This window comes from Trematomus bernacchii, unplaced genomic scaffold, assembly GCF_902827165.1.
Source record: "Trematomus bernacchii unplaced genomic scaffold, fTreBer1.1, whole genome shotgun sequence".
In the NCBI taxonomy this organism is placed as follows: domain Eukaryota; kingdom Metazoa; phylum Chordata; class Actinopteri; order Perciformes; family Nototheniidae; genus Trematomus; species Trematomus bernacchii.
In genome coordinates this window covers 22,456,877-22,484,195 of record NW_022987720.1, presented here as the reverse complement: position 1 = coordinate 22,484,195, position 27,319 = coordinate 22,456,877, and the positions used below count along the sequence as shown (strand labels likewise).

At 40.9% G+C, this 27,319-nt stretch overlaps 1 protein-coding gene and 1 non-coding gene across 6 annotated transcripts; both read right to left on the bottom strand.

Moving 5' to 3' along the window:
* Positions 1 to 13: 13 nt before the first annotated feature.
* Positions 14 to 27,005, bottom strand: LOC117492269 (transportin-2-like). 5 transcript variants are annotated; one of them, XR_004556841.1, is made up of 26 exons: positions 26,924 to 27,005; positions 24,923 to 25,022; positions 24,426 to 24,501; positions 23,647 to 23,796; positions 23,297 to 23,403; positions 22,749 to 22,882; positions 22,258 to 22,339; positions 21,753 to 21,875; positions 21,200 to 21,318; positions 20,626 to 20,686; positions 20,096 to 20,273; positions 19,254 to 19,406; positions 17,515 to 17,740; positions 16,816 to 16,987; positions 16,618 to 16,704; positions 16,049 to 16,156; positions 15,631 to 15,789; positions 15,150 to 15,237; positions 14,106 to 14,204; positions 1,923 to 2,018; positions 1,739 to 1,814; positions 1,416 to 1,515; positions 1,118 to 1,192; positions 680 to 778; positions 199 to 294; positions 14 to 90 (listed from the first exon to the last, which is right to left on the bottom strand). XR_004556841.1 is itself a non-coding variant. In XM_034142423.1 (25 exons), exons 2-24 carry the CDS (start codon positions 25,019 to 25,021, stop codon positions 12,201 to 12,203), a joined length of 2,676 nt encoding a protein of 891 aa, XP_033998314.1. In that variant the 5' UTR covers position 25,022; positions 26,924 to 27,005; the 3' UTR covers positions 6,842 to 9,624; positions 12,160 to 12,200. The 5 variants fall into 5 exon arrangements, 4 of the variants coding, with proteins under 4 accessions (XP_033998314.1, XP_033998313.1, XP_033998315.1 ...); XM_034142423.1 differs by lacking the exons at positions 14 to 90; positions 199 to 294; positions 680 to 778; ... (2 more) ...; positions 1,739 to 1,814; positions 1,923 to 2,018 and adding exons at positions 6,842 to 9,624; positions 12,160 to 12,308; positions 12,819 to 12,893; ... (1 more) ...; positions 13,441 to 13,516; positions 13,625 to 13,720; XM_034142422.1 differs by lacking the exons at positions 14 to 90; positions 199 to 294; positions 680 to 778; ... (2 more) ...; positions 1,739 to 1,814; positions 1,923 to 2,018 and adding exons at positions 6,842 to 9,624; positions 12,160 to 12,308; positions 12,819 to 12,893; positions 13,115 to 13,214; positions 13,441 to 13,720.
* On the bottom strand, positions 22,632 to 22,700 carry LOC117493708. Its single transcript, XR_004557021.1, has one exon. It is a non-coding gene; the product is annotated as a small nucleolar RNA SNORD41 (small nucleolar RNA).
* Positions 27,006 to 27,319: the final 314 nt, after the last annotated feature.

Below are 27,319 nucleotides of genomic sequence, written 5' to 3'. Positions count from 1 at the left end.
GACAATAAACTCACCATGGTCTGATGAACTGCTGCAGCTGTGGCGCCACCTCCTGGGGACAGACGTAACCTAGTCTGCCGATGGTAATGGCTGCACACAGGGAGACGACACAAGTTAACGTCAACTCCCCCTGACACTCAAATGCTTCCCAACGTTTGAAGTACATACAACCTAAACTGTGTCTGACAGTGTGTGTACCTGTGTTTTCCAGCAAAGTCTTGGGTGTGTTGGGTCTGTTGATGATCTCCACCAGGTTTGGCAGAACCACGCCCACGTACGGCTGCATCTCTGCACCTAGAAGAACATTGATTTAACACAGGTTAAATGACATATACTGGACTTGATTATTGAGCCCATGTGTTCTCGTTCCACGATAGGTGGAATGTATTACAACTTTTAGAAACCTTCTGTCATGAGGAAAAGGACATTTTTCATGTACTAAAAACAATGAATGGCAAAGTGAAAAAACATTGGCAGTGTGGTTTGCACAGACTTAAATGGCAAACACTCAACTGTGCCACTTAGCTAAACATCATTTGGCATATCTGGATCAGAAATTAAAACAAACGCATCATCTTTTTTCAATAAAGGGTTTTTCATCATATCCAGATACTGGGCTTTATATTCAAATAAGCAGACAAAAAGGGTTTATTATTTAACAATAAGCACAAACACTTACCCATTTGCATGGCGATCTCTCCAATGGCCCAGGTGGCGTTGTTACACACCGAGATAAACTCTGGGTTCAGGTTGAGTCCCAGGATGGGCATGAACTCAGCTGGAGGGAGGACACGAACACACAGGTTACAATACGAACAGAAAGACATCCAGTCACTTTTACACTGCACAAGTTCTGCCTTTACAACGTCATGTATGATTTACAAACTGCTCTCTCCCTCCTTGAAACAGTAAGCTCTACACACACACTTCTCAGACTCAAAAGTCATCCGCACGTTTTAATCAGATTTCGAATGTCTGTAAGGTGATCATCACAGAGTGTGGCGAGCGAGCACTCAATTGAGGAACATTTAATTGAAAACATTAATCATCTAACATGAGGTCCTTGAGTGTGAAAGGATGGGAACAGTGATGGTACTCCTGATGACGAGGCTCTCACCTTATAAAACATGTCTCTCAGGTCGTCCTTAGGGTTGACCCAGGAGGCCACAGCGTCACAGAAGAAAATGAAGTCCTGGAGAGAGAGAGAGAGAAAGAGAGAGAGAGAGAAGAAGTTTAGAGTAAATTCAGAGCTCAAATGAACAGGGTCAGGGGTGTAAAGTGTGATTCTGGATCAGAAAATATAGGAACATAAGGTATCATTATAAATCAATGAGCTGGGTGTGTCATCATTTCCAGAAAGGAGTCAGCTGGACGTCCTCTGTAGCATCTACAGCTTTTATTACACATCTGCTCACCTGCACCACGCCTGCAGGGTTCACACCGATCATCACGCAGATCCCCCTGAAGGCCGAGTCCTTCTCCTCGTTATCTCGGATATTCCTCAACGATGTGCACCTGGGAAAGGGGGGTGGACAAAAGTGGAAGGTTTATTCATCCATATTTTGTCTCAATAAACTTCCTTTTCTTCTGTAAACCAAAAAGAATGGTCCTTTCTGAATTAAAGTTCATACAAATGTATTGCAATAAGGGCTACTGGGATTCAAACAGAAAAGTGAGTGTCTCATTTTAATATCAGTAAACTTGTGATTTCATGACATCAGAATGACAATAAACTCACCATGGTCTGATGAACTGCTGCAGCTGTGGCGCCACCTCCTGGGGACAGACGTAACCCAGTCTGCCGATGGTAATGGCTGCACACAGGGAGGCGAAACAAGTTAACGTCAACTCCCTCTGACACTCAAATGCTTCCCAACGTTTGAAGTACATACAACCTAAACTGTGTCTGACAGTGTGTGTACCTGTGTTTTCCAGCAAAGTCTTGGGTGTGTTGGGTCTGTTGATGATCTCCACCAGGTTTGGCAGAACCACACCCACGTACGGCTGCATCTCTGCACCTAGAAGAACATTGATTTAACACAGGTTAAATGACATATACTGGACTTGATTATTGAGCCCATGTGTTCTCGTTCCACGATAGGTGGAATGTATTACAACTTTTAGAAACCTTCTGTCATGAGGAAAAGGACATTTTTCATGTACTAAAAACAATGAATGGCAAAGCGAAAAAACATTGGCAGTGTGGTTTGCACAGACTTAAATGGCAAAACACTCAACTGTGCCACTTAGCTAAACATCATTTGGCATATCTGGATCAGAAATTAAAACAAACGCATCATCTTTTTTCAATAAAGGGTTTGTCATCATATCCAGATACTGGGCTTTATGTTTGTTTGTTTGTTTATCCAGGTTAAAAATCCCATTGAGATCAACGATCTCTTTTACAAGGGAGACCTGTGGTACATTGAGTTACACATATAAAAACAAACAGAAAACAAAAAGGACATCACAACATAAATACAGGGGTATACATTAGCATCTATTTACATTTACAGGTATCCAATAATATTTCATCCAGTCGTGCTTTAAAATGATGCAAGGGAATCAAAATGCTGAGTTTCAATATTTTTTGCATAGTGTTCCAAGCTAGAGGATTATTTATATTCAAATAAGCAGACAAAAAGGGTTTATTATTTAACAATAAGCACAAGCATGTGCGCGTTCGTGAGTGTTGGAGGAGGGGCTCTGTAAGGAAGAGGCAGATTTTTTCCGATTGTGTACTTTCAAATTCTAGCGCACTCGAGCTGGTTTCTCCAAAATTACATACCCCACCTTTAAGTACTATTTAAAATGTGAATTTGCTACATATCCACACAAACAAAGTGTGCAATCCAATGAATGTTAATCCAACTGGGTTTTGATAGATAACATATATTTTTCTTCTCTCAATTATTTTATTTATATTGTGCACTCTAATCAATATTAATCAAACTATTGTTCGTTTATACATTTTGAGAGTGGCGTTTATCTTTTTTGAGAATGAGTTCTTATTTTATTTTATTTATTTGGGATGATACAAATTTATGTCGGTAAATGTGTGGCGGGGGTGTTTGTGAAAATAACGGGGACAGAGCTGGCTGCTGTCAGACGATCAGCTGTGCGGAGTCACAAACGGACGTCGCTTCACGTGACGCTCCGGAGGAAAGGACGTCTCATTGCTCTTAAAGCTCATTTCCCTGCTTCTCATGGTTTCCTTGCATCTCTCCATGCTTCCCTGGTGGGAGGGACTAAACGCAGGGAAACGACGCAAGGATTTCATTTAACCGAAGTGAGATGCAGCCACTGACACCTGTGACCCCACGTGATACCGGCTATCTCTGCCAGTGTCGTCAGAGGATCTGTTCCCAGAATCTTCTCGCGAGCACACAAGAATTCTGAGTGACAAGATACTCTGGCGGTCATCCGGGACTCATAGAACCGTAGTTACAGACGTAACTATCGTTTTATTTCGTCCCTACTGACGTGGTTAAAGTTGCGCATGCTCTATGAGCGCACATACGGGTACTTCTCAGGCATGACGGGTAATCTGTGACGTTTCGCTCTCTCAAAAGTTGGGCCATTTTATCTTCATGCGCCAATGAGCAACTCTCATAGGAATGAATGAGGCCCCGCCTCCCACGCTGTATCCAGTTCTCCATGCTGCCTGCAGATGCCAAGAAATGCCCTCTTTAATGGTCACAAATGCAGAGCACACAGTGACAATTATTCTCTGCATTTAACCCATAAATAACAGCGATATAGTTAGGCTGAGCCACGCTACTGAACTAAATTAAACGAGACACGCAGCTAAAGCTGGAAACTCAAAATGCTAAAGATAGCTCGGGGACAACGCTGCCACAATCAGCTATGCAAAAAAGTAAAACATAGCACAATAAGGGCAACTTTATGGGAGAGGAAGCGGGAACACTGTCGTCACCAGAAAGTCTAAGCCAAACAATAAACAAGACAGCAATCAGGACAATTTAGCTGGGAGAGGGTGCGGGAACACAGCCATCACCAACAAAGTTGACACAAACCTTTCCGTCGAAGCTCTGCACAGCCGGCCACAGCTCCTGGAGGACGAGTCAACAACCCGCGGCTCCGACTGGATCAGTCGCGAAGCTGCACGCGGCCAGCTGTATGCAGAGAAATCCCTCAGATCAGACGTTCAAACCAAACCGAACGCTGTAGCATACAAGAATGTGGCCACGATACTCTCGCGCAGCGTGAAAAGGAACAGATCCTCTGACGACACCGGCATATATAGCCGGTGTCACGTGGGGTCAGCTCGAAAGTAGACGAGAATAGCCGATTGCAGCCGGGGGAGGTCTCAAAAAGCTCGCCTGAAGTCGGACAGCTTGGAGTCGGCTTCTTCTTCTCTCGGTTATTGGCGGATTGCAAACAATTTTAAGGTGCATACCGCCACCTACTGTACAAGAGTGTGTATCACCACATCATCCTATCACCACTTGTGGAATTATACCATTGTATTTACGTTGTTTTAAATTCTTCCAATCAATCCTGTTTCACTAAAATACTTAAGAATGGCCTTCCTGGTAGCTCTTACCCCCTCACCTTCTGTTCCCAGTATCCCCATCAGGCTCCACTCCCTTCCTGCCTCTCTGACCCTGTCTCTTAGTTTTTCCCTCCCTGTTTTGTACATGTTGCAGTGTAATATGTGTTCCACATTTTTCTTTCACTCCACACCACCTGCATTCTTCAACTTCGCTTTTTCCCATTATAAACATTGTGCCCTTTAATCCTGTATGATCCAGTCTGAGTCTAGTGATGATGATCTCCCGTCTGTTCCTTTCTGTATAGATCTTTATGACTGATTTCTGTAACTTGTGGTATCTCCTCCCTTTCTGATCTTCCTCCCACCTTTTCTGCCATATTTCCATACCCTTCTTATTGCTTTTCCTTCTCCTTTCCCAAGTGAAACTGGTATTGCTATTTCCTTTGTAACGCATCTTTTGCTAACTTATCAGCATGCTAATTCCCTTGAACCCCCCCATGTGCAGGCACCCAGCATAACTGCACATCTATTCCCCTTCTCTGAAGTCTCAATAAGCAATGGTTAAGTTCAATAAATAAATCTTCTCTCAGTTATTGTCGACTGTATGCTTTTCAAAGCAGTGAGTCTGTGCATATCACCACCCTATCAGGTCTGACCTCAACCCATTGTAGCCCAATAATTGCTGCTAGTATTTCTGCTGTATAAACTGATAAGTTATTTGACACTCGTTTTGAGATTGATATTTTGAATTCTGGGATATACACGCCTATCCCCATGCATTCTTGCTTCTTAGATCCATCTGTATACATGTTGAGGTAATTGTAATACTTTTCGTTCAGGTACATACTCGTTTTAATTCCCACTTCATTTATTTGCCACTCTTTTTTCCTTTCTATGATACTCATATCTATGTTAGCTTCTGGGAAAAGTCATGGGGGAACACTGCTAAATGGGCTTGCTTTTGGCAACCACATTCTTCATCTATAATAAATAGGTTTCCTTTCATAATATATTCTCCCATTATTTTATTTTAAATATGGATAACATTCATTCAGAGAGTTGGGAAGTTTTTCTGTCAGCAAGAAAGTGAGTTTACCAACAACTAGTGAACAGTCTATAGCCTGCTGACAATGGCCATTATAAGGGTATACTCATCATACCCAAAAGATAGAATAAAAACAATATACTTTACCATCGTCTGTTGTGAGTTCAATAAACTTATGTGACGGGGAGAGGAAACAGTGTTGCCTGTGGTTAGGGCGTTGTTTTCTGAAGTTAACTATAATTGCAACCGGTGTTTGAGCTTGTCATTTCAAAACCACCATTATAACACAAGCTCATTATTAGCTCAGAAAGGAAGTCACCTAGTTTGAAACTTTAATATCAAATGAACACTTATGGACAAATAGCAGATGTTGGACTAATTAGGAAAGCTGTAACATTCATGTTTAAATGTCTGTTACACTGCATATGATATTCAACTTAGTTTGAGCTCAGATGGCAAAAACATTTTTTATTGTGCTCCTTTCTAATTAACATGCATTTACTGAGCATACTACAGGCCATTTGAGAGTGATGCAGATACACTTACTTTCTGAGGTGGGAAATATCCAAGTACATTTACTCAAGTAGAATTTTGAGATGCTTGTACTTTTTTCAATTTTATGCTACTTTGTTATTTTGACTCTACTATTTAGAAGTAAATAGTGTACTTTTACTCCACTACATTTAATACCTTTAGTTACTTTGCAGATTTGGATTAACGATGTGAAATATCACTTAAATCAGACTTTAGTTACACATGGAGTAAATCCACAAACTACCCTGCAGTATAGTTATTTAAACTAGCTGCACCTTTACCAGCTTGCATAACACTTTAATGATCAATCATTGTAATCTAAACATATCATATATATTATTCTGAAATGGATCAATCTGCATAATAAGTACCCTATGTATATTTTGATACCAATACTTTTGCTTGAGTAACATTTGGAATGCAGGACTTTTACTTGTAACAGAGTACTCTGGTAATTCTACTTTTAATGAAGTACAAGATCCGAGTACTTCTCCAACCTCTGCTTGCTTTTAAGTCTATCTTTTCGACATGTCTTTAACTTCAGTATAGATCTAAAATAATCCCAGGGAACACTTCCAAGATAAATTCAATATTTCAGTTGGATGCACTGTGTACAAAAGTAAATACTTTTGATTAATTAGGTTTTTAATGTATACTGGAATTTCATCTTAGTTCAGGAACCAAGTTCGGCCCAAACGGATTCAGTTGATAAAACAGATCACAAAACTTCAGACTACTCAAATCTTAATAGAAAACAATTTATTTTCCCCTATTCACAGAAATTAAATAAAAAGATACGTTGGATAACATCCCATCTGCAACACAGTTGAGCAAAAAATAAGGTACTACATTGAATTCAATTGCCAGCCTTGATATCAGATTGAAAAAAAGTTATGAATTAGTTTTTCCACATTCTTCCCTAAGGTATGCACCAAGCATAGCAAGCACCGACCCTCCTTCAGTCCAACCACAACATCAGATTTGACATAATCAAATGGTCCGCTATAAAACAACGAAAACAAATTATTCTTTAAATAAAAAGAAGGAAAAAAAAAACTTTTAAAGTCCAAAAGAAATTTGTGCACTGGGGCACAAAAAACAAAAAAACAAATCAGAAACTAAATAAATTAATAAAAACAAAACTGTCACATGTGCATCAAAATAAAAATAAAAAAACAATAAAAAAAAACAACCAGTGGACATCGTGCATTTGAATTTACTTCTGTATATCGCTTAGTGTATCCCAACATGGTGAAGAGTGGTCAACTTTTAACCAATTTTCGTGGCCCAGGAGCTGCATCCTTCTGCGTGATTCAGGTAATTAATGCTTCACCGGTTGCTGCTCCAAGAACTGATGTGTCGAGGCTGTGATTAGCAAATGGCCGCCTCCAAACTCAACGCTTGCCTTCAGGTAAACCCGGAGAAGATGCCATTAGTATCCACCCTGTAAGGTGTTAAGGAAACTTAACCCATCAACTCAGGAAATAGATTTGGACTTTTTGCCATAGTGAGATTTGAGTGGTGATAACTGGCAGGCGAAGGTTGAAGCTCCAAGTGGCCACATTAACTTCATTGACATAACTTTATTGTAGGGCTGGTGCAATATTACATCTAAGCAGTACTCACGTACACACCTTTATAGTAAAAACACCAACAAGCAAACAGCCATACACACTTCCATTACAACCATCCACTATGGACAAAGACTAAAAGATAAAGCTGGATAAAGACCACCACTCTCACATAAGCTAACCAGTGTCAGGGGAGAACCATTTGGACTCGAGAGTCAGTGTATTCCCAGGCAAATCCTACACAGTATTAACGGGTGAATATATGGCAACAACAATCACTAGTTTGATCAGAAGCTGGAGAAGTACCTTATTAGTCCAGCAGAGAGTGACATTGCCATTGACAAAGCTCTTATAAGGTAGATCCCTTCAAATGGATCCATTATAAAAATTACTTTAAAAAAGAAAACTGGAGCAAGACTGAGAAGCATGCAATGACTATGACCAGGAGGAGCCGCCGTTTCACGAAAAGCTTTGGTCAGAAAGACGGGGACTCTCAAACACAGAAGTGGATTGATAGGTTCACAAAGATCCAAAATACTGCAATTAAGATGTCTCCCTCTTAAATCCTATTCAATCCATCTTAGGAGCTACATTATAAAACTAACTCTGTTAAGAGGCCTCATGTCTTACCTAGTCATTTTACCATTTAATATCATTACGCTTACTTCAGCAAGCCATTAACAGTCCTAAAATCACTTGTCAAAAAAAACATTGTCTCAAGATCAGTACATTATTACCGTTTCTTACATTTTAAATTCTCAATTTCTTACAAAAAGAAAAAAGTGCATTTATACGAGTAAGAACCGATTCATTTTTGGTGATGTCTTATCGCTCTCATTTAGTCTGTTTTCGTGAAGTCTCTTAAAATGAAGCAGCAGCAGCAAAATGGCTTCACAACTTACCTACAGTATTTGAACTCTTGTTGCAGAGGGATTCTCCAAACAATCAGATATTAAGCTAATTCCTGTATTCATCTGCCTAGAATTGGTCTTCACAAGCACAGCCTCCATTAAACTAAAAGGGACATTGATTAGTCAATATGTATGGATGGGAGGACAAACGAACCAAGCACCTGACAGCTTCAAATTATGGCAGCCTCCCAATACTGATGACAATTACTCTAATAATAAATCAAGTGAGCAACAAGACCAACATTCACTTAAACATGCGTCACTTAAGAGGTGATCATATGCCATGCAATAGCTTGGTACTGCGGTGGTAAAACCTTAGTCCTACTGCGTCTTCTTTAGCCTCAAACGAAGAGGAAAACAAGAGGCCTATGATTGGAGAGGAACTCAGTAACTGAGGGAAGAGGAAGGAAATTAAATTCAGCTAAATGTACATGTGAAAAGAGAAGACCCATGTATATGCACACCAAATGGTTTATGCAATTTCTTGGTAAAAGGTGCAAACTATTTGTGCACATTTCCTGCATTGTTACTTAGTAAAAGCCTCTTTTAGTTTAGCCTCTGGCACGAGCCTGATTAAATCACATCTATGTGTGCGAGTCTACGGACTACGTGCATGTGGTGTTTGGGACTGTGGCACCCTACGCTGGTTCAGATCATTCCTTTTTATGTACCTATCTGCCAACCCCCCCTCCCCTGCCCTCCCAGCCGTCACCTATCATAACAAAATAATCAAATGGAGGAGGGGGCGGTCGAAGCCAGCCTCCCCTACCTCACCTAGGATCCCTGTGGGCGAAAGTCACTTTAGAGTGAGTTGGATTTAGTGAGGCGTTTAACCCGAGAGGTATATGTATATCCCCAGTTTACCCTCCCACACCCACCACCCTCCTCCCACCCTCCCTCCCCCAGAGAGACACACAGGGTGCGGGGGGGAAAAGGGGGCCGTCCGCTGAGTGGAGGGTCAAAGCCGGTCACATCCCTCCAGCTCGTGTTTCTCCCCACAATCTGGGCAGTGCAATGAGTTCCCCAGTAACCCTCCCCTACATTAACCTGGGGAAAAGACAGAGAGGAAAGAAATTAAAATCACATACGAGTAACTGAAGAGCTTATATTAACTAGAGAATGCGATTCCTGAAGAAATTGCTAGTGGGAATGCTTTATGCTGAAACGCTGACGATGAACTGCTATGCTGAAATGTAATGTGTAAGAAGAAAGTGAAGAATTTAGATTGAAATTATACATGAACACTGGGGGCTTGAATGTGTGATAAGAAAAGAAAGTAAAAAGGCTTGGAAAAGCAGCAGAATATTTGAACTGCAAACTTTTGAACTAACTTGATGGCGAGTGATCTGTCGCCATGGCAACGGCATTTGATGACACCCCAGAATACGCTTAAATGTGTGGATGGCTGCATCTTTACCAAACCTGTGAAGGTTTGGGCCGTTTGGAGCATTTTCACTGAAGTTATGAGAAAACCGTGTTTCATGGTGAGCCTTGTGTTACCATGGCAACGGCATTGGAAGAAACAGTCACGTAGATGTCGTCACGGCTGGACTGTTAGCACACGCGAAGTTTCAGCACTTTGACGATTTTCATAGGAGTTATAGCAATATCGTGTTTTACGGCGAGGGATGCGTTGCCATGGCAACAGCTTTTGAGGAAAACTCACTAATGGCACAGACATGTTGAAGGCTGGACCATTAGCCATCATCTGAAGTCTGGTGCTGTTTTGACCATTTTCATATGAGTTACGACAACATCGTGTTTTATGGCGAGGGATGCGTTTCCATGGAAACGGCATATGATGACAACCCATAATTGACATAGCCATTGAGGGCCGGACCATTAACCATTATCTGAAGTCTGGTGCTGTTTTGACCCTTTTCATAGGCGTTACATCGTGTTTTTGTTGAGATCTCAGATTTGGCGTAGAGCTGTTGAGGGCCGGGCCATTAACCATTATCTGGTGCCGTTTTGACCATTTGCATAGGTATCACGACAACATCGTGTTTTTTGGCAAGGGATGTGTTTCCATGGAAACGCAGAGGGTGATATGTCAGATTTGGCAAAGAGCTGTTGAGGTATGGAACGGTGATATACAGGTGAAGATTGGGGACGATCGGACCATGTCCATTGGAGTTACATCGACATTGTTTTATGGCGAGGGATGCGTTGCCATGGTAACACCACATTATGTAACATCAGATTTGATGTAGAGCTGTTTAGGGCCACAGTATTAATGTGATTAACATCATGTGATGTTTGGTGGCGTTCTGAGCTTGTCAGTTGGAGTTATGACATCATGTCATATCTCCATATGCGTTACACTTTTCATGTCAAAACGAATATGAATGATTTATTTTTCCTTGCCACTTGCTTGTCCCTCTGCTGCTGGTTGAACGTTGTCAGTTTTAGTCTTACTGGCTTGTCCATCCTCCACTGCATCAATCCCTCTTTTTTCACCTCGTTTATCCACACCATCACAATTACTGGGCTTATTAAAAAAGCTTCGGACACTCAGCTGCCGTGACATTTTGCGATTGCTAAAGCCAGTTAAACAACGAGGTAATCAACAAGGTCAAATACAAGACTAGACAATAGCTACTTAATATGCACACACTAGCCACCAACTGGACAGGGGTGTGAATTACTAAATAATAGTTACAGTAGAGTACAGTAGATCGCCCTCAGTCGACCTGGCCACTAAGGATGTAATATAATGTGGGCCGCTGGTGGACATTTTGGCGCTGTTCCAAATTGTGTTCTAATCTGTCAAAATGACGGACTGCTTTCAGATTTTTCCGTCATTCTTGGAAAAATTCCGTCAAGGACGGAAAATATTCGGTTAACGCGACCTCTGTCTCCAACACACAGGTGTTTATGTTTGAGCTAACGACGTTATGAAACACCTGTGCTTGAGCCCAGAGATCAAAGGTGATGTGCAGCAATCAGTGAGAGGAGAGCCTTTCCATCTGAATGAGAGATAAACCTCTTACATGTGAACGTTTTGTTGAAGAACCGTGACAGATATCTGTGAAATTTCAACGCGTGAAGCATCTCAAGGACACCGAGCGTCTGAAGTGTGCTTCGTGTACTTTCGGGTCAATAATGTGGCCTTTTTGGCAGATTGACTAAAGGTGTGCGGCTGCTGCTGTGAGGAAAGATCAGGCTGAATTTACAATGGGCCTTAATGGAGACATGTTGAAAGTTTTTGTCACTTCATGCCCTCAAGAGGCATTTTGTTTAATTATTTATTTTTCAAGCTACGAGATGTTTTTCTACGTCGCATGAAGATTTTTCAAGTCTGAAGAGTTTCTCCATTGACTTCCATGTTAAAAATGTGATGAATTATGGGATATATCCCTGGAATTATGAAAGTTATGAATGAGAAAAGTAATAGCCATCGATTCCCGATCGAAATGAACGTTTTCATGTTTGAACGGAGTTTCTGGAATGTGGAAGCAGAAGAGGCGCAAAATAACCCGGCGGAATAAAAATAAAGAATTTGTGCGTAGAAGAACAAGTAGTTTGAATGCTGTATCAGCATTCCCACTAAATTATGGGGGGGGGGTTTGCTGGACATACCTAACAGGTTGGTGTCCTGTGTGGACGAGGAAGAGGTCGGGTTAAACGCCATAGCAGGCAGACAGACGCTCCTTCAGCAGGGGTGGGAACTGCTCTGAGAACTGCTGCCAGTTCTCCTCCCCCACCTGGTCCTTGAAGCCATGCAAGATCTTGGAAAAGAAAAAGGAAAACAGTCATGGATGCCGAATAAACTCAGTAAATCGATATGTTTAAAATTGAGAGTTTAAAAGGACAGTGGTTTAACTTTTTTAAGAATTCAACTTAACAGGGTGCGTATTTGATCTACAAATGGTAATTTTCTTCCTCTCTCCCAAACTAATAAGTTACACCCCTATAAACATGGGATGCAACAAATTAACTAACTTTGTTATGAAATAAATAGCGATTAAACTGAATGTGAAAATACACCAGTTGTTTTATTTATTTACAAACTGCTCTCCCTCCTCGAAACAGTAAGCTCTACACACACTTCTCAGACTCAAAAGTCATCCGCACGTTTTAATCAGATTTCGAATGTCTGTAAGGTGATCATCACAGAGTGTGGCGAGCGAGCACTCAATTGAGGAACATTTCATTGAAAACATTAATCATCTAACATGAGGTCCTTGAGTGTGAAAGGATGGGAACAGTGATGGTACTCCTGATGACGAGGCTCTCACCTTATAAAACATGTCTCTCAGGTCGTCCTTGGGGTTGACCCAGGAGGCCACAGCGTCACAGAAGAAAATGAAGTCCTGGAGAGAGAGAGAGAGAGAAAGAGAGAGACAAGAGGTTGAGAGTAAATTCAGAGCTCAAATGAACAGGGTCAGGGGTGTAAAGTGTGATTCTGGATCAGAAAATATAGGAACATAAGGTATCATTATAAATCAATGAGCTGGGTGTGTCATCATTTCCAGAAAGGAGTCAGCTGGACGTCCTCTGTAGCATCTACAGCTTTTATTACACATCTGCTCACCTGCACCACGCCTGCAGGGTTCACACCGATCATCACGCAGATCCCCCTGAAGGCCGAGTCCTTCTCCTCGTTATCTCGGATATTCCTCAACGATGTGCACCTGGGAAAGGGGGTGGACAAAAGTGGAAGGTTTATTCATCCATATTTTGTCTCAATAAACTTTCTTTTCTTCTGTAAACCAAAAAGAATGGTCCTTTCTGAATTAAAGTTCATACAAATGTATTGCTATAAGGGCTACTGGGATTCAAACCAGAAAAGTGATTAGTGTCTCATTTTAATATCAGTAAACTTGTGATTTCATGACATCAGAATGACAATAAACTCACCATGGTCTGATGAACTGCTGCAGCTGTGGCGCCACCTCCTGGGGACAGACGTAACCCAGTCTGCCGATGGTAATGGCTGCACACAGGGAGGCGAAACAAGTTAACGTCAACTCCCTCTGACACTCAAATGCTTCCCAACGTTTGAAGTACATACAACCTAAACTGTGTCTGACAGTGTGCGTACCTGTGTTTTCCAGCAAAGTCTTGGGTGTGTTGGGTCTGTTGATGATCTCCACCAGGTTTGGCAGAACCACGCCCACGTACGGCTGCATCTCTGCACCTAGAAGAACATTGATTTAACACAGGTTAAATGACATATACTGGACTTGATTATTGAGCCCATGTGTTCTCGTTCCACGATAGGTGGAATGTATTACAACTTTTAGAAACCTTCTGTCATGAGGAAAAGGACATTTTTCATGTACTAAAAACAATGAATGGCAAAGTGAAAAAACATTGGCAGTGTGGTTTGCACAGACTTAAATGGCAAACACTCAACTGTGCCACTTAGCTAAACATCATTTGGCATATCTGGATCAGAAATTAAAACAAACGCATCATCTTTTTTCAATAAAGGGTTTTTCATCATATCCAGATACTGGGCTTTATATTCAAATAAGCAGACAAAAAGGGTTTATTATTTAACAATAAGCACAAACACTTACCCATTTGCATGGCGATCTCTCCAATGGCCCAGGTGGCGTTGTTACACACCGAGATAAACTCTGGGTTCAGGTTGAGTCCCAGGATGGGCATGAACTCAGCTGGAGGGAGGACACGAACACACAGGTTACAATACGAACAGAAAGACATCCAGTCACTTTTACACTACACAAGTTCTGCCTTTACAACTTCATGTATGATTTACAAACTGCTCTCCCTCCTTGAAACACCAAGCTCTACACACACACTTCTCAGACTCAAAAGTCATCCGCACGTTTTAATCAGATTTCGAATGTCTGTAAGGTGATCATCACAGAGTGTGGCGAGCGAGCACTAAATTGGGGAGGAACATTTAGTGCTCGTATAAAAGGCTTTTACAGAGATTAAAACAGTCAATAGGCGCTTTCACACCGGAGTACTTTTCCCAGTATAGTTCTGAAAATTTGCATTCACACCAAAAAAATCCGGAACTAGAACTTAGTTCATGAGAACCTTTTCAGTCCCTGCTAGAGAGCAGGTACTTTCATGGGAGAAAAAGGTTCCCATTTCTGATTGGCTGGGCGGATTGCAAACCACGCCCCGTAAAACTCCGAAAAAACCTTTATGAAGTAGCCATTTTATTTGCTGGCATTAGCATTAGCCCAGCGCACAAACGGAGAGAGACTAACTTATGGCAACACAAAATAAAACGTGGGAGCGGTGGAGATGAGATGTCGGCGTTCTGGCGATTTACTCTGAAGGCTTCAGTAGAAGCCAGTCCCCAACTCCGGGGACTTCGGGTGGCAGTATACACCGTGAAGTTGTTTGCGGCCTGCCAGTAAAACCAAAGCAGAAGAAGTGACGTCAGCGGCTTCATTTGCCTAATCCTCCCTCAGGGACTTATTCCGGTGTGAACGCGATCTTTCAGAACTAAAGAGTTCTGATGAACTAAGTACGGCAAAGTACTTGGTGTGAAAGCGCCTAATGCTGGTAACTGCTGATAGCCAGATAGTAGAGGACAGGCGTTGTAATGGCATTGTAAGTCAGTGCTGTGATGAAACACTCACCAATGCAGGGCTTAACATGCAGGAAGCACGCCTTGGTGAGATCCCCCAGCAGAGCGAAGGAGCTTTGCCTCACCTCGGGCATCGTGTCCTGCAACAAACAGACACTTTAGTGTTATCCTTAAAAATAAATAAAAGTTCCTGTACATTTTGTTTACTTTTTCACCATTCAACAGTAGCCCCCAAACCCTCGGCCAGCAGCAGGTCAAAGGGCTCTGGTTTACCCCTATTATTTCTAGAAACATTTTTTCATGTGTGGTCGGGAATTTTCTAAGATTATATCACTCTGGATCAGAAAATATAGGAACATTAGGTATCATCGTAAATCAATGAGCTGGGTGTTTCATCATGTCCAGATGCAAGAGACTATTTAGCAGATACTGAGCCAGCAAGATGACAGCTGCTCTCCTAAGTATCACATTTTTGTATTCAGTGTTTTTCTCCATTCATAAAAAGAGAGAAACGAGAAACCACTCGCTCATACCTGCATGCACTGGAAAAGCAGAGTCATGATGTTCGATCGGGACACTAGCTGTTCAACACTAGCCCCCAAACCCTCGGCCAGGCCGCTCAGCAGGTCCAAGGCCACGATCATAAAGTCCTTATCAGGAGCTTCATACTGGTCTGGATGCTGGTTGTACATCTGTTCAGACAGGAAGAAACATTAGAAGTGTGGTTTGCACAGACTTAAAATGGCGGACACTCAACTGTCTCACTTGGCTAAACATAATATGTTGCATATCTGGATCAGAAAATATAGGAACAAAAAGTATCATCTTGTGTCAATGAGCTGGGTGTTTCATCATATCCAGGTACTGGGCTTGTTTTTGGTGAATGCAGCCATTTGTAAAACATTTTAATAGAATAAATTCACAACACTTTTGTGTGTGTTGCAGTCTCACCATAGCTTGAGCTAGAGTCTTCTGGACCAGTGTGACACAGCGCTGATAGACGGGCTCACAGTAAGGCAGGAAACCACTCTGCAGGGCGGTGGCTACTGAAGACAGACACTGGAAGAAATACAGATATAAACAATGTTGTCTGGGGTTGTATGTCTATGTCAACCAACTTTATCAAAGGCATTGTTTGTTTAACTCCTCGTTGGTCTGAAAGAGATGTTTACAAGTTTCTCATAGGAAAGCATTCTGTCTGTTCTGAACTATGGAAAATGTTAAAGTTATAGAGAAAGCAAAGAACGAAAAACAAAAGATTTGTTGTCCAACAACTAAGCTTTTATATCTGGATCAGAAAATATAGGAACAAAATGTATCATCGTTTGTCAATGAGCTGGGTGTTTCATCATATCCAGACAGTGGGCATTAGTTTTGAAGTGCATCCATTTGTATAAAAACAATACATAAAATGAAAGATCACCAATTAGTCATTAATCATGGGCCAGGAAAATGTGACGGATTTAACATAAGTCACCTTTAGTGCATGTATCGATATTAAAAAAAAAAAAACTTCTCACCTCTAGTAGTGGGAAGAGATCCTTGTCTTCGTCTTTCAGCTCGTTCCACTTTGCAATAAGGGGGGGCATCAACTTCTGAATGTACTCCTGAAAATGGAAAAATAGTATGATGTGAGATTCCCTTTAGTGTGAAACTATGTATGATCCTGCATGTGGTAAAGAAGGCACGGTGCAGGTATAGATTTCGGGGGCACTTACAGGCTGGTTGAGGTGGTGACCCACTGAGTCTGCCAGGGTTCCTATGGCATCGTAGAGAATGAGGAGATTCTTGTGCTGGTACTTCCCAAAGGCAAACACCAGTGTGTCCAGGATGAAGCTCAGGTAGGGCACCAGCTCTGTGCACGCCTCCTCTTCCAGGGTGGCAAACGCACTGAGAGAAAACATCAATATTTAATCTAAAAATATAGTTCTGAAGGAGATTTATACAAGTTTCTCATAGGAAAGCGTTCCATCCGTTCTGAATTATGGAAAATGTTCAAGCTACTAAGAAAACAATTATGGACAAAGTGGAAAATGTTGTGCCATATCTGGATCAGAAAATATAGGAACAAAATGTATCATCTTGTGTCAATGAGCTGGGTTTTTCATCATATCCAGACATTGGGTATTTTCAAATCACGTCTCAAAACATATCTGTTCACAATCGCATATCCACCCTGATCATTATCCATCACACATCCTGTTTTATTCATGTTATTTTTTATATACTGCATTGTCTTTATGTTTCTTATGCTGGTGTTATGTATTGTGTATCTTGTTTTGTGTTTGGACGGCGACCTTGAGAGCCTTGAAAGGCACCTATATAAAATAAATGAATTATTATTAAAATGGGTAAAAAAAAAAATCATTGTTTATCAGTAAGCTGAGATTTAAAAAAGGGAATGGGAAGCTGCTTACCTGCAAGCGGCCTCCTGCACCCTCTTGTTGCTGTCCAGGATGCGTTTAAGAAGTTCTGTCATAAGGGGTTTGAGGTAGGAGTCGGGGGGCTGGGAGACCACCCAATGTGCGTAGCGACTCAGGGTCCAGCAGGCAATGGAGCGCACCAGGGCCTTTTTCTCGCATAGACACGCTATGAGGTGAGGGATCAGCTCTGGCAGGTAGGCCACCATGCCCTGCATGCAGCCTGAGGAATGAAGAGGGGCAACACATTAGATAATTTTTTATTTTTGTTTTTAAAGGACAATAAGCCGAGATTTTACCATTACGGAAATGTATTAAATTAAAGATTGGTTCCGTTTCGGATAAGTGGCCAATACAAATATTGACTATTCTCTACTGGAATTTTGAAAGGACCACAACCGCATGTTTGTCCTGAGCCTCTGGTTTACCCTAGTTTATTTCTAGAAACATTTGTTCATGTGTGGTCGGGAATGTTCTAAGATTATATAATTCTGGATCAGAAAATATAGGAACATTAGGTATCATCGTAAATCAATGAGCTGGGTGTTTCATCATGTCCAGATGTAAGAGACTATTTAGCAGATACTGAGCCAGCAAGATGACAGCTGCTCTCCCAAGTATCACATGTTTGTATTCAGTGTTACAAATGTTTTAACCTGTTAAGCCCCGAGCCCGTTTTCCAGGTCTCAGGCTCGAAAATGACATTCCCAGAACAAATGACCATAACTTCACTTCTAAAAAGGGGTAAATTAATAATCTTTTTTCTCAAAGCAATGATAAACCTGTGAGTTGGATGTAGAAGAGCCAGAATCAATCTAGATTTTTTTTATTTTAAGGTCAATTCAGATTGAACACTATGATGGGATACGAGTAGACTAAAAGCTTTAGGAATCCAAACTATAACATATAATAAGTACCCTGTATCAAGATTGATGCAAAACAAGTTAAATTTGACCTATTTAGAGAGATCTTAAAAAAAAAATCACTTCTGGGGTCATTTGGGTGGATTTGACGTATCTCTGGCCCCCCTTGGTCGATTTTGATGATTGACATCCCTTTTTAACCGCTAGAGCCAATGGAATCGAGGAGAAGTTCCACATACACACGTTACCAAATAAGGAGGGAGTGACGCGTAGCCGAAACTGTCATACACTCTGGAAGCTATCATTAGCAGCTAATATGAAAACTCAGTTTGACATAAAAATGGAATTATAGATCAAGAATTTTTTCAAAGTGACAGACACATTGGATTAACCTATGGATTAACCTTCAGCCGCGTTTCTCTCGTTTTAATGCCATTGAACACAACTTTTGATCAGAATAACAGCAAACGGTGAGCATATCTGTTTTTTGCTACCTAAAGCTACGCCGTGTGATGTCTGCATTTGCTTCCCCTGTCGCGAGTTCTGATCGCTCAGTGATGATACTTATATTTCTAGAATTTGTGGAATCTCAGCTTGCTAGCAAAGCTTGTTCGTGCAGATCCGACAAGTATATCGATCGATTTAAACCTAGAGTTATGTGCTAAGTGCGTTAGCATTTTTTCGCTCAGGGCTCATTTAGGTGCTTCTTGTGAGACTTGTGTTTTGTTTCGGTAAAAAAAATGTCATATCGTCAGTTAGCTTGGTTTCTTCCCGTTAAGTGAGTGACACATTCATAGTTTATTACATTTTAAGAAGCTCTGAGACACAGTTTCGTGAAAAAAAAGCCTGTTAAGCAAGTCCTGTCAGTCTTACCCTCAGCTATGGCCCCCAACACCAGGATGCCAGACTCCTTGATGACCCAGTCGGGGTGGAAGAGGAGGCCTTTCAGCAGCGGCAGGAGGTGGGGCAGCAAGTCGTCACGGAACACGTTGGCGAGCACATCCAGCGCTGCAGCTGAACACTTTCCTACATTAAAAAATAAAATTACAATCATTCTTAAACGCCCCCCAAACTTTGTTTTACATGCGACTTGACATCAGAAGATTAAGGCAGGAACCCACTCTGCAGGGTGGTGGCTACTGATGACAGACACTGGAAGAAATACAGATATAAACAATGTTGTCTGGGGTTGCATGTCCATTTCAACCAACTTTATCAATGGCATTGTTTGCTAAACTCCTTATTGGTCTGAAAGAGATTTATACAAGTTTCTCATAGGAAAGCATTCCACCTGTTCTGAACTATGGAAAATGTTCAAGTTACAGAGAAAACAATTATGGACTAAGTGGAAACTTTTGTGCCATATCTGGATCAGAAAATATAGGAACAAAATGTATCATCTTGTGTCAATGAGCTGGGTTTTTCATCATATCCAGACATTGGGCATTAGTTTTAAAGTGCATCCATTTGTATAAAAACAAACTTTTTTTAGGTTGGAGTATGCTACAATTAGTTTGTGCAAATCTGTATGAAAACCAACTATCTACTTTGAAGTGAATGTACAACGTGCTGAAAGAGTGGAAAACTGTAGTTGGTCCAAAGGAAACGATATGAATTTAGACCTGAATTCAGACAAAATGTACACAGTCAATCAGCAAATGGCCCCTTTTTCACAAGTTGCCACGTTTCAGGAAATATATTTCTCCGTCACTTACGCAGGTTCCAGTCAGACAGCGTGTCGTCGTCATCATCGTCATCGTCATCATCGTCGTCATTGTCCTGCTCACCCTCTGCTCCTTCGTGCTGCAGGGTGACGGTGCGTGACTTGTGGAATCTGGGCTTGATATCCTGATCGCTATCCGGTACCGCCTCGTCCTCCTCCTCCACATCGCCCTGTGTAAAAAAACAACACTTTACTTCAGCAACATCATGATTTTATTTACTTTAGCCATAAATGCTATACTTTTTTCAGCATAGATCATTTTTACAATGAGTATAGTCGTGGAAAAATGAAATGGAGAAGAAATACAACAGCGTAGAACAGAGCTTTGTCAAATCTGGATCAGAAAATATAGGAACATAGTGTATCATCGTGTGTCAATGAGCTGGGTGTTTCATCATATCCAGATCCAAGAAGGACTCAAAAGTCCAACTATGTTGAGGTAGCTCAGCAATCATCCAAAAACACTATAGGGTCATAAGATAGTATATGAGCATTGGGTAAAACAATAAAAAGAGAGCTTACCTTTAATAGTATGATGTCTATCTCTGAATACTTCATCCCATTGACCAGGATAGGCGTCAGTCTACATCAAGGGGAGAAAGGATATTACGTGCTTGGTTAAAACATCCGAGAAATCTCATGTGCAAGTTTATAAGTGGCGGCTAATTATACGTTTTTTATTTTATTTTAACTGAGTCTACAGTAAAACAGAGAAACTAGGGATGGGCTGTTTAGAATTTAGAATGGAACACAATACAAAAAAAAAGAAAACAGTCAGGTGATTGTTGTGAATTCAAATTTGTATAATCATGAAAATAATTGCCGTTCATTTTAGTGACATTTAGAGTTAAGATGGCGGATCTGGATCAGAAAATATAGGAACATAAGGTATCATTGTAAATCAATGAGCTGGGTGTTTCATCATGTCCAGGTGCAAGACTGACTTATGCCATGTTAACAGGAAATGTTGCCTCGAGTCACTTTAAGGATAATATTGTACAACAATTATTTTGGCCAGAGGAATGGTGACATGAAAGGTTGATATCGTTTCAAGGCTTCACAGAACACACACGACATCTACAGTAGTTCTACTCACTGCGCCAGGTGTCCGGACAGACTCTCCTTACAGATGGGCTGCTCAGCCAAAGTCAGCCAGAACTCGCAGGCCTCCAGAGCCACGTTCTCGTCGGGGTCCTGGGTTCTCTGCAGCATGTACTGCAGGGGGTGAGAGAAATATGCATTTCAGATCGGAAAGTGTACTATTGGGTAACATCCTAGAACAAAACCCTGGCCGATCTGGATCAGAAAATATAGGAACATAAAAGGTATCATTGTAAATCAATGAGCTGGGTGTTTCATCATGTCCAGATACAAGACTGACTTATGCCATGTTAACAGGAAATGTTGACTTGAGTCACTTTGCAAGCTTGAACGTAGGATCATTTCTGCTTATGATATTCCATTGAGACACTTTGCTTCAATTTAACTTCTCAGCAGCTTAAAATATGCCAATGTCTGCTGGTGCAAATGAGTGTCCTTGCATTGACTTTATATGTAAAAACGATTTGCTTTGTGTTTTTGGGAACATACCATTAAAGATGTTTTTAAATGGAGGTACACAGTTGATTGAGGAAATGTCCAACGCTTACCTGGATGATGCTGTGCATGTGTGGGATGAGGCGGTCGACGCGGACCTCCAGTAACATGACGAGGGCTCTGCACACGTTTTTTCGAACCTCAGAGTCCTCATCTGCTGCCAGCGCAAAAAGACTCTGTTTTTTTGGGGGGGGAAATAACACGTTGGGATGAATAAAAAAAACTAGGGAAAGAAAATGTTTAACAATGAGGCAAACTCTACTTTCTTTGGACTTCTACTCAAACGCAGCAATAAAGTCAGATCAACCTTCAGCTATGCATAGAGCCTTAGCAAATCTGGATCAGAAAATATAGGAACATTAGGTATCATTGTATATCAATGAGCTGGGTGTTTCATCATGTCCAGATGCGATACAAACTTAAAAGTACAACTGCAAGTTTAAATGTAAAAAGCCTGTTATGGAAAGGCTCTCCCAGGTGAAAGATTACTCCCATATGTATTTGTCATACAGTGAAACTGAAATGTTTGACAGTAAACCTTAGTAACACTCAGCATACCTCTATGAATGTGTCGATGTTGTCCATTAGGGCCTGGGCTCTGCCGATGATGAACTGGTTCACACAGGCGATGGCATGAGACCTGCAGGGACAGGGACATTAATAAAAAACAGTATTACAGTCACAGAGAGATGGATTAGTGATAGCAACATTAGGATTGGTTTGAACTTGTATTAATGTATTTAAAAAAAAAAGCTAACACCTCATCTTGCATAGGGCATATTTTAGTGTGAGCCCAAAACGATTATTAATTTGTGTTTTTGAAAATAAAGTTAGATCTCAACAATGCGGCACAAAAAAAAAAAAAAGTTGGCAATTATCTAACTATTAAGTTGCACCTCAGTGTGATTTGTAAAGTGATAAAAGGGTAATATCTGGATCAGACAGTATGAATACGAACACCTTCATTGTAAGTCAGACGTTATATTGTGCATCACATCCAGAAGATAATAACAAACACCAATCAGAGTGAGCCTCTTTCCCTCCTGTACCTAATCTTGGGGCTGCAGTGCTTGAAGAACTGGAGGAATTTGGGGATCATAATGTTGAGAGGTCTGTTCAGAGCGTCGCTGTCGAGCAGCTCCGACGAGTCCTCGCAGATCTTCTGCAGTGCTCCAAACGAGCCCTGAGACACGGACATACACAGAGAGGCTGTCAAATCAAACGCAAACATACAGGGACACAGAGGAGAGAGTGAGCACTGTACACAATTCATTTAAGTCACAAATGCTAAACTTTGTCTCGGTCAAGTTATTTTTCACAATGGGAATTTATAAATGTCTCAGACTTAACTAAAATAAAATAAATGACAGTCGGAAGTAGGAGCTGACACATCAAAAAACGAACAGAGATTGAATTAAATATATCACTATTGAGCAACAAGACTGAGCATTGGAAAATCTGGATCAGAAAATATAGGAACATTAGGTATCATTGTAAATCAATGAGCTGGGTTTTTCATCATGTCCAGATACTAACAACCAGCCTTTCATTGGTTAAAAACAAAGGAAGAACACAGCGGAGCAGCGTGGGTACAGACCTCGCAGGTGTTGTAGTCCTCCGAGTTGAGCAAGTTGCAGAGCTGAGGCAGCAGCTCAGGCCATGTTTGTAGCTCTCCCTTGGAGGCAATGGTAGTGATCAGGATGCCTAGAGGAGAGAGAAACGGGGGATGGCAGACGTCAGATAGGGATTTATAATTAACAGGATGTAGAGCGGCTGCAGCAGCTCTGGATCAGACAGTATGAATACAAAAACCCTTCATGTGCATTCAGATGTTTTAAATGTTTTTATGCATCATCTCCAGAGGGCAAGGGGAGGAGTGTGAGTGTCGAGGGAAGCTAGGCCACAACAATTATTTAACATCACACTTCAGTAAAACAAAAAACTCACCAATGGTAGCACGAATGAGCGGCGAGGGGTCGCCGATGTTGTTGAGACATTCCTGCTTGATGAATTCAGCAACGGTTGGGGGGAAGTTCTGGTAGTGGGCCTTAACATTGTTCTTCAGTATCAGACCGCTCAGAGAGCGAGTCGGCTCGTCTGCGGAGAAAACAAACAAAAATAAGTTTAAATAAAGTTGAGGGTGGTTAACAACCCATCAACAAAATGTGTCTATTTAATGAAGTTTAAAGTTTTTTTTATGATTTTGCATATATTTCCCTGATAATACCCATTTTGTTTTTTATTATATTGAATTGGGCTGTCAGCAGAGCCTTGGTAAATCTGGATCAGAAAATATAGGAACATAAGGTATCATTGTAAATCAATGAGCTGGGTGTTTCATCATGTCCAGATACTAACAACCAGGCTGCCGGCCATATGACTAATTTACTTAAGTCTTAGTCGACTAACACTAAACAACCAATAATTTGACTGATCTAAGAGGGGGGGGGAAGCCCCACATGCCAAATGTTTCCCAAAAACCAGTCAAGATGCAAAATAGACAATATTCCTGTCGAGATACCAGTTCTACTTAAACTCAATAAATTGCACAATCACAGTTTTGTAACACAAGTGTAAAGTAGATTCTGTTGCATTTCTAAGAACAATTTAAAGACAAAAGGCCTTTCGAAACCGGAACAAAATAATACCATTACAGCTGCAAAATTGACAAACTAGACTACAGTACAAGTGTGTTCAAAATGGCAAAAAATATATCTGGCTCTCACCTTCAGTTTTGAGTCGCGTGAGTACAAAGATGAGATAGTTGTTGAAGTCGGGGAATTGGTTGAGTTGTTCAAGTTTCTAGCATGGCAGTTAAGGATCATTTCATATTGAATTTTCAAGTCAGGTGACTAACCTTTGATCTCTATACCAAGCAATGTGTTTCACAACTGTACAATATTAAAATGTTTGTAGAATTACAAGTTCCTCCCCATGGAAAAAAAAGAGACTTTTATGCAGCTGATGCAACTTTCAGATATAGGAGCTTGCTTCTAGCTCTTGATCAACTGCCCTTCTTCTACTCTGGGGAAACAGTAAAATCCTAAACATGTGGATAACACTCAAATCTGATAACATGGCAGTAGTAAAAACAAATAAAGAACACTGTACGGGTTAAGATCCCTTTGCACTAGCACTAAAAACATTGATGTTATTGGACAGGCAGAAAAAGAATATTGAAAACTAGCTTTATTAACACCCAGATTGCAGTGAAGTAGGATACTTGTTGGACAGCTCTCTGTGTGACTGTGTTGGGGGATTGTGAGTCTTTGAGCAGTTGGAGGACCTGCTGAAGTCCCTGCTCATCTGGCTGCCACTCCATCCTGAAAAACAAACGTGTACAAAAACCAATCCACATTAATGTATTTCTATACACATAAAGAGAGTATTCACACAATATAAAACGTTTACATAGAAGTAGTTAGTGGTTTTTGGATCAGACAGTATGAATACAAACACCATCACTGGCAGTCAGATGTTTTTTTTTATGCATCATCTCCAAAAACTATGTGGATGTTTAGGAAATACAGAGGCAATTATCTATTTTATTATGGCTTTTAGCAGAGGAAAAAAAAGAGTACGACTCAAATTTGTTTGCAAAGACCCAAATACTTGTCCTTCCAAGGACTACCTCTCCTATGGGTGTATTATGACTGAGATCACATTGCAAAAATAAATCACGTATATTTGATTTAAAAACCCAAATCAGAAACTGAAAGATAAGATTCCATGTGATTTATTTTCTTCCAACAGGGTGAACAGTAACATACAGATCAACTATTTAAAAAAAAAGTTTGGCTACTTTTGATGACATCTTTAGTAATCACTACTAACACACAATTTGATGGCTCTATGAAGACTTTTTTTTTTTTTAAACAGTCATTGCAATACTCTACTAAAAAGGGTCCATGTTTAATATAAAAGGTTATAACTAACAGGCCCTTCTTTGTGACACATGTTCAGTCAATCAACCAGTTTACTAGATGATCGAAGAAGAAAGGGAATAGCCTATGGGCATGTGTAGGAAGAAGTTGCACATGCTGTAGAGACTTTTCAAGCCACTCAATGCAATACCTTTCTTTAAAAATAAATAAAAAGGGGTCCATTCTTAATATATACGGTTATATAAACCTCTGCAGACCCTACTTGGTGTTATCGTTTCGGTCAGTGAACCAGTTCCAAGATGATCGAAGAAGAAAGGGAAAAGCCTAAGGACATGTGTAGGAAGAAGGTGCACATGTTGCAGGTTCAAGGCGGACATAGGGGCCTACTAGTTAGCTACGGGCTAATTTTAAGAGACAATATAAGCGCGGAAACGATAGGCCACACAAAGTGCCAGCCTGCTAACACATACAATTATGAATGCAAATCGGATTGTGGAACCAAAAAAAACAGGTCATTAGACAACACGACTAGCTAAAATCTCTGTGACCCGGCTTAGCCGCTCCAAGTTAATCCTCCCCCACCCCCGCGCCACCCGGTCTGCTGGTCTAAGTTAGAGAAACGCTTTGTGTCTCAATATCTTCCCTCTACATTCCACACCGTGTACGTGGATGGGACACTCGCGATTTACCAGAGGAGTGGTGTTCATCCGGGTTTTAGAAAAGTTGTCGCGAAATAAGTTAGCCATGTAGCTTTAGCTGGGCCGCCATGTCCGGTCCATAGCTCGCAGTATGTGTGGTTTAAACCAATTAACGCATATTTGACTGGCTTGGTTAGCAATTGATCAGCATATTGTCGTTTATCCTGAACATATCGGTTGTTAACGCACAGTTTTAGACGCCTTTGCACAGTTGTCTTGGTGCTGGTAAAGTTGCCCTTCTTGCTCGGGCCTGGTCGACAGGCGCAGCCCCCGACTGGTCACAATGTGCCCGGCATAAAAACAGAAAAATGCCAGTCTGCTATCAAAATGAGGCCCTGTACCACCGTATATGTTAAGAAGAACACAACATCTGAATGTTGAAGTACACCATTGCGTTCAATACGTGATTCACAGCCAATACTGGGTTCACATTTGGTGAACACGTTTTTGCAAGCTGGCGTTAGCTGCTAAGCCTTGAGCCGTTTTTAACTGACGATGCTAATGCTACTAGCCTGGCTAATGCTATGTAACGGACACTTGATATTTGTTGTATCAGAAAACCTTACCCGATAAAACGGCCTCGATGTTAAATATCTCTAATATAAATGTTTTGTTAAAGTACAAGCACCATACTCTACGTACAATATTTAGTTGAAAGTTGAGTTTTCGTACTGGGCCGCTGTCCTCCCCTGCTTCGTAGCGGTTCCTCTTGTTCAAATGAGCACGCCGATTGAAATTGACCTATAGCGGCTTCCGTTCATTACCCATTTTCGCAAACTACGCGAGATTACAGAGTCGCTTTTTCAAATGTTTATGATAATGATTAAAAATTAAGCACAAACCATAATAATAAATACATATGATGGTACGGATTAATTAACATAACAGTAAATGTATATATTATAAATCATGAAAGCATTTACAGGATGTGGGTGGTGTTTTGATCATGAAATAAAGGAATATTATAAAGTTTTCATATTAAATAAAGTGTGTATTAGTTGGGCTACAACTCAAAGTTCAACAGATTAATAAGGAAAT

Bases quoted from the DNA above. Each gene is read 5' to 3' on its own strand.
- LOC117492269 (XM_034142422.1), bottom strand. From the start codon at position 25,021: ATGGAGTGGCAGCCAGATGAGCAGGGACTTCAGCAGGTCCTCCAACTG. The intron at 23,404-23,646 runs GTGAGTTTTTTG...TCTCTCCTCTAG, and splicing joins GCTCATTCGTGCTACCATTG to GCATCCTGATCACTACCATT. The intron at 13,215-13,440 runs GTGAGTTTATTG...CCCCTTTCCCAG, and splicing joins CAGCAGTTCATCAGACCATG to GTGCACATCGTTGAGGAATA.